At 34.4% G+C, this 11132-nt stretch overlaps 1 protein-coding gene across 1 annotated transcript; it reads left to right on the top strand.

Moving 5' to 3' along the window:
• Nucleotides 1-8960: 8960 nt before the first annotated feature.
• LOC117934078 (protein FANTASTIC FOUR 1-like) lies at nt 8961-10711 on the top strand. The gene has a single exon (XM_034855680.1). The coding sequence runs from the start codon at nt 9604-9606 to the stop codon at nt 10609-10611; it is 1008 nt and encodes a 335-aa protein (XP_034711571.1). The 5' UTR covers nt 8961-9603; the 3' UTR covers nt 10612-10711.
• Nucleotides 10712-11132: the final 421 nt, after the last annotated feature.

The raw sequence follows: 11132 nt of genomic DNA, 5'->3' as shown, positions 1-11132 counted from the left end.
CAAATCTATCTCAAACCCCATCTTACCATGGATGATGTGTATTTAAGTAATTTTACTTCAAAAAATTTTAGTTTTTTTTTTTTTTTTTTACCATTTAGGTGACATGTAGTTATTAAACCTCTAAAGCATTTAAAACCATATTAATCACTTTTAAGTTTTTTATCACATTTGATCATCACTTATCATTTAGATTAAGGATACAACTTAAATTAATTAACCTAACTCAACCTAATATTTGATAGGGTTTGGATAAGTATTTTTAATACTCTAGTTAGACTGGAATTGAGAAAATTCAACCTAAATTCAATTCAAGTTGGGCTTGGTCAAAAGTTTGAGCAACCTAAATTTAATATTTTATGTTATTTATAATTTATATTATTATATATAACTATTGAACTACCAATTTTCCTCAAAACTCAAACTTGCATGATTTGGGTTCAATATGCATATCATGCTCCTTAATACCCTCCCTCACGTGCAGCCACATACCCACACATAAAGAAATAGACATAATTTGAATTCATATCCAACAGATAGAAGCAGACATAATTTAAATTCATATCCAACAAATAAATGGAGGAAATGCAAATTATGGAGAGAGAGCTCAAACCCACGACTTCTCGTCAAACCAAGCTCTAATTAATTCCATGTTGAAATCCAAAAAAGATTCAAAACAAAAATAGAAAATCTAGGGTTTCTTATTAACCATTCAAGTTTAAATAAACCTAATAAAAGGAAATAAAGACTAATTTACCCTTACTCCTAAAAATAAAGAGAATAATTCTAATATTGTAACTAAATAAGATCGAAAGAAAAATAGTAACTAAATAAATAACTATAACATCTTGCCACAAATTTACGATCGATATGACTATAAGAAGCATTGAGAGTTTGCCAACCAAAAACCGAAAACGGGGAAGTAGGTGTGACTTGGTAAACAAATTCACAATCTATAGGGAAGAAGGAACAAAAGGCAAAGTGAGAGTGTTATGATGAAGGTGATGACGAGTGAGGTGATAGTAAATCTCAATATGCTTGATCCTTTCAAAAAAGACAGAGTTGTGAGTAATTTGAATAGCACTTTTGTTGACATAATACATCAAAGTAGGATAAGAAAGAGAAACACACATATCAACAAGTAACCAACTTAACCAAACAATCTCATTGGTGGTAGACATCAAAGTATGATACTCAGCTTCTTTGGAAGATTGAGAAACAATAGTTTATTTTTTGCCCGTTCAAGAAATAAGAGAATTTCCCAAAATATACAAAAAGCCAGTGGTAAACTTGTGATCTTTAAGATCACTGGCCCAGTCAACATCAGAATAGGCACATAGCTTTAAAGAGGAAGTGGATGGAAATAAAAGACTCCACATAATACGAAAAACAATAGCCTAATGAACTATAGTAGGAGAAGTAACAAGCTAATTAATAATGTGAACAACATAAACAATGTTTGGACATGTAATAGTGAGATAAACTAAGTTGTCAACCGTAATATGATATAAAGTAAGGTCTAGCAAAGGGTTACCATCAAAAGAAGAATACTAGACATTAACCTCAAGAGATGTATCTGATAGGAATTTTAGGCTAATCCAACCTATGGTAATCACCCTAGAGGGGGAGTGAATAGGGTGATGGTCTCTTTTGCAAATTTAAACTAAGTGAATGTAAGAGATAATTATATGCAAGTATATATAATAAACAATATAAAAACAATTGCATATAAATTAAAAGAGTAGGGAAGAGAGAATGCAAACACAAGATTTATAGTGGTTCGGCACAACCCGGCCTACATCCACTCTCCTCTAGCTTCAATCCCAAGCTTGAGGTTCCACTAATTCAAGGCTTCCAAACCAAGCCTTCAAGCAATACAATTGGATTATGGTTCCAATCCACCCTCTTGGACTTTTGGCTCCAAGCACCCTTTACACTTCTCAAGAGATACCACACTCTTGGAAAACTTCCTCTCAAAGATTTACAATTACAAGATCTCACAAAATCCTAGTACAAAAGCTTTAAGCTCAAATGATACAAGAAACTAAGATTGAATGGTGCACTAATGATATGCAAGTTTTGGAATAATGGTGCACTCAAAACACTTCTTCAAAGGCTCAAATATATTCAAGAAAGGTTTAGGAAGGTTAAGCTCTTGAAACAATGAAGATTGGAGCCTTTTTATAGAAGAAAAAAGCCAAACTAGCCGTTTGGGGTTCGACCGGTCGAGCTGGGGGTCGACCGGTTGACTAGCCGTTAGCATTTAATGCTTGGCAGGTGACCGTTGGGCCTCGATCGGGCCTCGATCGGACCTTGACCAATTGAACAACCGTTTTGGAAGAAAGAGAAAATTTTTGCATTTTTCGAACGGTCGATCGGTTACTGTTCATACCCCTCAACCGGTTGAGCTAGGGGTCAACCGGTTACTGTTCATCCGGTTCAACCGATTGAGCCATTTTTGGCTCAACACCCAACTTTTTCAACTTAAAGCCTTTAAAACAAGTTTGGAAAATATTTGACACAAGGTTTTAATTGAAAACATGAAATCATCCAATTTTAAAAGGATTTAAAATGAATTAATTCTTGGATGATTTTGGTGCATAAGTAAAGAATGTAATGCATGAAAAAACCTAGTGCACCAACAACCTTACAAAGAGATCTTATGAAGCTTGGGTCTTGAAAATCACTTCTCTTTGAGGTGGTCTTCTTCTTCATGATTTCTCTTTGGCTTGATATGTCTTTGTAATTGCCACTTTGGAAATCATCTTGCCTAATCACACTTAAAATATAATCATTAGTTCTAAACCTTGTTTTGTTATCATCAAAATCAAGATTAACCAAACCTTGGTTTCACAGTATTAATAGTCATAGTATTAGTAAAGTGAGCTTGATCAAAAAAATCAACTATGTACTTAGATTGTGAGACCTTTTGGAGAAAAGTTTACCTCAATACCTAAAACGTATCATAGAGTACCTAAATCATTTGTTTCAAAACTGGAATCTAAATTAGATTTCAATACTACAATCCCATCAAAATCATCACTTGTAATAATCATATTATAAACATACAGAGAAAGAAAAATACAACCAGTAAAGGTGCACTTTAGAAAAATTGCAGGATCATAATGACTAGGGTGAAAACCAAGAGAAGTAAGCACATCAAAGAACTTTGCAAACCAAGCACAAGGTGCTTGTTTGAGACTGTATAAAGCTTTCGTAAGCCTACAAACTTCTCCAGGGTTATGAGAAACACCAGGAAGGAGGATTAATGAACATAAACAACTGAAATAAGAGTACAGAGAGTAGTCATCTTTGTAACAAGAGCAAAAGTCTCCTCATAATCCATACCATACTGTTAAGAAAACCTCTTAACAACCAATCGGGCTTTGTAACGCTTAATTGAACCATTAGACTTAGTTTTGATTTTATAGACCCAACAAGAACCAATGACACTCTTACCAGGTGGCAAAGTTACCAAATCCCAAGTATCAATCTTATGCAAAGCAGAAAGTTCCTCACTCATAGCCTGCTACCAAAGTGGATTAAGAACAACTTCTCTATATGATAGAGGCTTAGAAAGGTTATGAATAGAAGTTAAAAATAATATAAAAGAATATAAATAAGAGGAATAAACAAAATCTGGTAATCGAGTAGACTTACAAAGACATTGAGAAGAACATAAGATGAAGGATCTATAGTCTCATAAGGTGTTGAAGTAACGATAAGAAAATAAGAAGAAGCATGATGATCAGGAACCAAAGTACTAGTATCTACAAGAAAACTATCTATTTCATCCAAGAAATGATCAATGTGAACAAGTTTAGACTCAAAGATATTATGAGACTCAAAAGGAATAGAAAAGAAAGGTATATGATCAATGAAGAAAACATGACAATGAAACATATAATTTATGGTTGATTGGATCAAAACAACAATATTCCTTTTAACCTTCACCATATCCTAGAAAAACATAAATGATAGAGCGATCAAATAACTTACTATGTTTTGCATGAGGACGAAGAACAAAACAAGCACAACTAAAGACTCTTAAGGAAGAGTAATCAGGAGCATAACCATACAACTTTTCAAACGATGACAAACCAGAAGTGTGGGATAAAGGGATTTTATTAATTAAGTGAACTAGAGTAAAAACCATTTCCCCTTAAAATTCAGTAGAAACACATGCATACAATAAAAGAGAATGAACAATTTCAACAATATGTCTATGTTTCCTTTCAACAACATCATTTTGCTCTAGAGTGTTAGTGCAAGACATGTAGTAAAGACGTGTAGTGAATAGTTCCATGTGAATCAAATAATTTACAAAATGCATTAGAAGTATATTTCTCATCCAAATCACACTTAAAACACTTGATAATAACATAATATTGAGTTTTAATATAGGCTTGAAATGCATTATAAATATTTAAAAAATCAAAAAGACATTTCATACTATAAACCCAAAAATAACGAGTATAATCATCAATAAAGGAAACATAATATCGAGACCCTCCTTTTTTAGAAACTGGAGAAATTACCTACACATCAAAATGTACCAAATCGGATGGGATGGAAGAAAATGAAACATTTCTATTAAAAGGTAAGGTGCAAAATTTTGCCAATTTATAACCACTGCAATAAAAAATATCTTATGTTTGCAAATTTCCTTATGCTCCTATAGAAATTAAATACTTTAAACGAGAAGTTGAAACATGTCCTAAACAAAAATGTCATAAATAAAAACTAGATGAAAAAACACTTAAACAAAAATAAGACTAATCAAGACTAGGAGCTACAATTGTTGGTACTTTTAGCTCATCCAAAATATATAATCCCCTCGCTTACAGCTTGTTCAAATCAACTTCTAGGATTGAGGATCTTGCATAAAACAAAAAGTAGAAGAAAAAAAACTGAGTAACCAGAGTCACACAATAAACCAACAAAGACAAGATTCACTGTAAGATAGGGAATATGATAGAAATGAGAAAAAAAATAAATGAGGCGTAATTATAGAACCAATACCAACTAAGGGCATGCCATTAGCCATCATAACAGACATAGAAGATGTAGGAGATAAATATGGAAAAAGATAATAAATCAGGAGACATATGGTGAGTAGCTTTGAAGTCCAAGACCCATATGGAAAAAGACATACCTAAAGAACTAGTGGTTGACAAACCTGAAGAGATAGACATAGCATGTGGCCATGTGGCAAGGAACTTTTGGAACTATTTAGTAAGGGAAGCTACTATTAGATTAGAGGATAATGTGGGTTCAAATCTAGACAAGTCAGAAAAAGGAACAACTATTGCGGTATTAAACTATGGAGACCTGTAAAAATGTTGTTGCCTAGCATTAAACTGACTATGATGAGACTGTTGAGAAAATTGGTTTTACACTATGCTAAGGGAGATCATCGGACATTGAGCCTTCCAGTGACCCTTTTGCTTACAATAGCTACATTCATCTCAGCAACCCCTTGAGTAAGACTTGTTCTAATTATTAGAAAGTGGCCTAGAAGGGACTACCAAAATAAATATAGGAGGTGTAAAGAGAATGCCTATTCCTACTAAAGACTTAAAATGTATCTCCTCATCCAACAATTCACTAACCACTAAATCAACAGAAAAAAGTGGTTTGCAATACAAAATAGTCCCATATAATGCTTCAATTAAAATCAATATGAAGGTCTATCAAAAATTGAACCAGGCGTTCCTCTCTACAAGCAATATAAGGTGCAAAGGCTCAAAGTTTTACTGATTCCATGAGAGTCAAGTAGTCCCAAAGATTATTCATAATGGAATAAAAGTCTTGAATACTCATGTCTTTCTGTTCAAGGGCTCTCTATGTGATATTGTTGTGCAAAATTAGACTGTGTATACAATCTTCCCAAATGTTCTCAAATTTCCTTAGCAGCTTCATACTTTTCCAACTATATACGTATTGATAATGGAGTTGGTGATCCAAGTAATAATTATTGAATTTCTTACTTCCTAAACATCTAACTGTTCTGCATATTTTTCATCATTTTCATTCATAGGTTTGCATAGAGTGTCAATAATATAACCCTACATCTTTTTATTCTTTAGAAAATTTTTCATTGTATACCTCCAATACGAATAATTTTTCCATCCAATCTCACACTAATAGATTGAAGGGAATCATCTCGTTCACTAGCCATGATGAATAAACAACAAATAACTACCAAATAAAATAAAATAGATACAAACTCAAGAAAACAAATACGAAATCAAATACCAGGATCAAAAAAGAAAAGAATGATACCACTACGATATCTCATAATTGTTGATGCCTCGTGTCCCAGGGATCCACGCAGCTGCCAAGTGGACGCGCGCTTTCAACTAAGAATGAATTCTAGCTCAGTCAATCCTGCAAAAGATGTCCGGACAGGATGTCCGGACACACCCTCCGATGGTTTTGTTAGCCATGGCTCAAAGGATCAGGCTGTTGCCCTTTTTTTTAGTTAGCTGGCTTACCTTCTTCTTTGCGTGAAGGTTCTTTTATATAGTGTCAGAAGCTCTGCTCCCCTCTTTAACGGTGGGAAGACTTTTTAGCTTATCATGATGTCTCTGAGGTGATGGCAGAATCATCATCACCTCCCAGGCAGCTGTCAGAAATCGTAGGAGGTGACTTGTCATCACTCCTGTCCTTTCGCTCTGCAGGCGGCAAAACGTGGGCTGTGACAGGTTGTCTGGGGTGACTCAGCATGGCTTGCTTTTTACGGTCAATGATCCGGACAATGTATCCGGATAGAATAGAGCACCGTCCGGGTATAATATTTGAGAGTATTGTGTGCCCCCCCTGGGGGACCCGGATAGAGCTGGCGTGCCACGTGCCCCCTTGGGAGGGGGGGGGGGGGTGTGCACGGATAGAGTTGATCCGGACAAAGGTGGCGTGCCACGTGGACTCTGGGGGGGGGGGGGGGGGGGGGGGGGGTCCCTACAACAATCAAACACCACAAAAATGAATTTCATGATCAAACAAATACGAAAAAAAAAAAAAGATTAAACTCTCTTCCATGAGATCACAAATCAAAAGTTCCATTAAAGATCAATTAACTACCAATTTTTCTAAAAGTTTAAACTTACATGATTTGGGTTCAATATGCATATCATGCTCCTTAACAAAAACAATAATATTTCTATGTTTTTCAAATGTTTCTTTAAAAAAAAATGTGAAATTTGATTGTATTGTGTATTTTTTTTAAAAGAATAAGTAGATTTTTTAATTATTATCTCAAAATAATGTGTTATATGAAAATTTTTGGTATAAACATACAAAAAATAAAATTAAAAAAGTCATTATAGATGGGTGCAACCTGACCTAACCCAAATTGACTTGTATAGTCCATCTTACCAAATTAACTCAACTCTAACCTAAACTAACTTTGGAAAAATATCGATGAGTTAGATTTGAATTGAGCATCTTGGGTTAGGTTAGGGTTCTAGTTGAATACTAATTCAAGTTGGGCTCAATTCAAGTTACAATCATAATATAAATAGATATAGATAGTAAAAATTTATAATAATAACAACAACAACAACAATAAAAACAATAATAATAATAAAGAAAAGTTAATACCAAGGCTAAAGTAGTACTAATGAATAGTCAGCACCTTGAGCTTAGCAAAAAAGAAATAGATAAGTTAATACAAAGGCTAGATCAATACAAATTAATAATCAATAGCTTGAGCTTTGCAAAAAAGAAATAGAAGATTTATTGAAGAAAAATGTAATAAGGATAAGCTATTCACCAAGGTTTTACCCAATGTTTTATGTTGAAAATGTTATTAAAATAGAAAGAGGAGCTTCAAGGCTTGTCATTAATTACAAGTCACTAAACAACACTCTAAAATGTATAAGATATCATATCCCTAATAAAAGGGATCTTTTGAACATACTCTATGAGACCAAAGTTTCCTCAAATTTTGATATGAACAGAGGGTATTGGCAAATCCAAATTGCAAAAGAGGATAGATGTAAAACTGTCTTCACAGTACCATTCAAATATTTCGAATAAAAATAATAATAATAATAATAATATTGTTTTATTCATTTTAAGAATATCAATATAGGCTTTGAAGTTTGACCCTCTAGAAATTAAAGTAGAATAATGTTGTTTTATCTATTTATTTTAAGGACATCAATGTAGGCTTTGAAGTTTGACCCTCTAGAAATTAAAGTGGTTAGTGAGAATGCTAAGACAAATGTGACAAAGGAAAGGACATCAAGGCTTTGAAATTTGACCCTCTAGAAATTAAAGTGAGTAGTGAGAATGCCAAGAAAATTGTGAGAAAGGGAAGGGTAAAAAAAAAAAAGCCTTGAGGGGACATCAAAAGAAGAGAACACTATTTTTTGGTCCCTTTTGTTGGGCTTTCATTTTGGCAGTGAGGAAAAGTTATTCTCAGAATGAGCATTTCTTAATAACCCATCAACTAATAATTATACGTTATATTTTGTCATTTATTTCTTTTTAAATTCTATTTTATTATTTTATTTTATTTTTGTTTTTATAAAATGGAAAATTATACCTTTCTAAGTGTATTATAATATTCATCGAAAATATTAGTTCTATATAGAAACCAGCTACAAATATTCTTAATTTTGTAAAAAAAATTATTCTATGTCTTGAGTTGATTGAAGATGCATTTTGGAAAATTGAATAAGAGAATAACTTATTTTTCATTTTTAATTGAACTCTTATTTCTTCGTCAAATGAGTTACCTAAACATCTTGTAATTTTTTTTATATAAAAAAAATTAAAAGAATTTATGTATTATATTTTCTCAAAAAAACATATCTTCGGAACCCAACAGCCAACACCCACCCAACTATTGTATACCTTGGCCTACTTTCCCACTCTCCCATTCATTCATGTTTGCTTTAATTCTTTTTGTCTATATAAACGTGTGGCAGTGTAGAAGTTTTGCAATTCTAGTGGCAAAAAAGGCTTCTCTTCCGCTTCACTACAAACTCCTCTGTTCCTCCCCCACTACAAATTCACACCCACCCCTTTCACGTTTCTCTCTTGTTCACTCCTTTCTTCCACACATCTCCCCTTCTCAGCTCATCCATCTTCATGGGTTTCAACTCCATATCTTCTCTTCCATCTTAAATCTCTAAAAAGAAGTTTCACTTAATCCAAACCCTGCTTCTCTGTTCTTCCTCTGTTCCAGTTTATATCTCTGTTTTTTCCCGTTTTAATCCCACAAAAAGTCCTTTCTTTCTCCCTCCCTTCATTTCATATATCTGCTTTTTGCAATCCCTTCAGAAAAAAACCTCCTCCATTCTTCCCTGTTTCAGTCTGAAAAAAAGGGCAACGGAGAGGAAAAAAAAAACACTCTTCTGTTCTTCTCCTGTTTCAGTTCATATATCTTTTTTTTAATTTTTTTTTGTGACATTTTGATTGAAAACCCAACTCTTCTCTTCCCCTGTTTCAGTTTCTAATCTCAGTTTTCTCACAGTTGAATGCCAAATCCAAGTCCTCTGTTTCTCCCCTGTTTCAGCTCCTATATCAGCTGTTCAAGTTATCTGTTCTTCCCCTGTTTCAGTTCCTCTGTTTTCTCACATTTTAACTGTGGCCAACATGTCTTCCAGTGTGTGCCAAGGGTTGCAATCATGCCTGGAGCCCCTGATAATCGAACCACGTGCTTCAAAGCTCAAATTGGCTCCACCAAAACCCAACTTTTCAGAGTCATTTCGATTGTCTCCCCGGCATTGTTTGCCCTGCTCTGACCTCCGAAAACCCGAAGAGCAGCCTGTTAATGAAGAAAACAACAACAGAAGCAGCAAAGGTGTCGATGATGTTGACCTAGAAGGCCACAAAAATGGTAAATTGGGTGGTTGGGACTTCATCCAAGCTCTCACCAACACTTCCAACACCTACAAGGAAGCATTTGACAATGAAAAAGCCTATGTTCACCCTCTCATGAAGCGCTCCACATCCATGATTCTAAACCAAAAGGGCTTGGAAATGTGCACAGAGAGTTTAGGCAGCGAAACAGGCAGTTACACCAGCAAAAGTAACGATGAAGATCCTTTGCTCGCACTAAAGAGTGGGAAGATATTCACAGCGCGGGAGCCATCAAAAGAACCCGAAATTGGTGTGACTAGGAAGACGAATGGCAGCAGAAGCTTTCCACCCCCTCTATCGTCTATCAGTAGCTTGGACTGTGTCCAAGTAAGGCCTCACCGGGTGGGCGGTCGCCTGGTTATAAAGGCAGTCAGTGTCGGCACATGCCATACCTACTTTCATGCTGAGCGCGGCGATGGCAGGCTTAGGCTTCGGTTTTTGAAGGGCTGCTCTCAGAATTTTGACCATGAAGATGATGAAGACGATCATGAAGATGAATTTTTCGAGGAAGTTGAAGATTTTGAAGGTGGAGAAGAGGAGGAAGAAGATGACTATTATGAAGATTGTGATGAGGATGATGGTGACTCCCTGTACTGGTGCGAGGACATAGAAGGAAAAAGTGGGAATGTTGGGGTTGAAATTGGAATAGAAAAGTTGCAAAGGCCAACAAGGTGTATGAAAGGTGGTGGGCATGGGGGCAATAGTCTTTTGAATTGGGAGACCCTTTGGGTTGCCACTTAGGGTTCTTTGGAGAACCCTTCCATATGATTTACTACCATCATTTTGTCCTTTCTAATTACTATCATTTTCTTGCTTTTGTCATAATTCTCTCATTTGGCTCTTTAATAAGATATGATATAAACGATCTTTTATTATAAAACTAAGATCATGCATTATATTTTATTAAAAATATTTTGATTTTTTTTCATTATTTTAACATTAACTTTCTCACCTTCTTTTCTTATTATTGGTGATTATGGTTGTTGTCATGTTTAGCATTTTTTTTTTTCACCTGTCTCTTTCTTTGTATGGCTTTATCGATGATTTGTTATATCACACCTTCAAAATAATCGCACACTTTATTATAATTTTCAAAACAACCCTTAACATTGTAATAAGAGATATAAACATCATTATTTATTAATATACAATTCAAATTTTATAAATATTTACATTTTAACACATCTATAATAATCTAATGAATTCGCCCATCTCTTAATTGCAATTAAATGATGAATAATGTTTTAGACCATCTAGTTAGT

Source organism: Vitis riparia, chromosome 16 (assembly GCF_004353265.1).
Source record: "Vitis riparia cultivar Riparia Gloire de Montpellier isolate 1030 chromosome 16, EGFV_Vit.rip_1.0, whole genome shotgun sequence".
Taxonomy (NCBI): domain Eukaryota; kingdom Viridiplantae; phylum Streptophyta; class Magnoliopsida; order Vitales; family Vitaceae; genus Vitis; species Vitis riparia.
This window is presented reverse-complemented; position numbering and strand designations above follow the sequence as displayed.

Bases quoted from the DNA above. Each gene is read 5' to 3' on its own strand.
- LOC117934078 (XM_034855680.1), top strand. From the start codon at position 9,604: ATGTCTTCCAGTGTGTGCCAAGGGTTGCAATCATGCCTGGAGCCCCTG.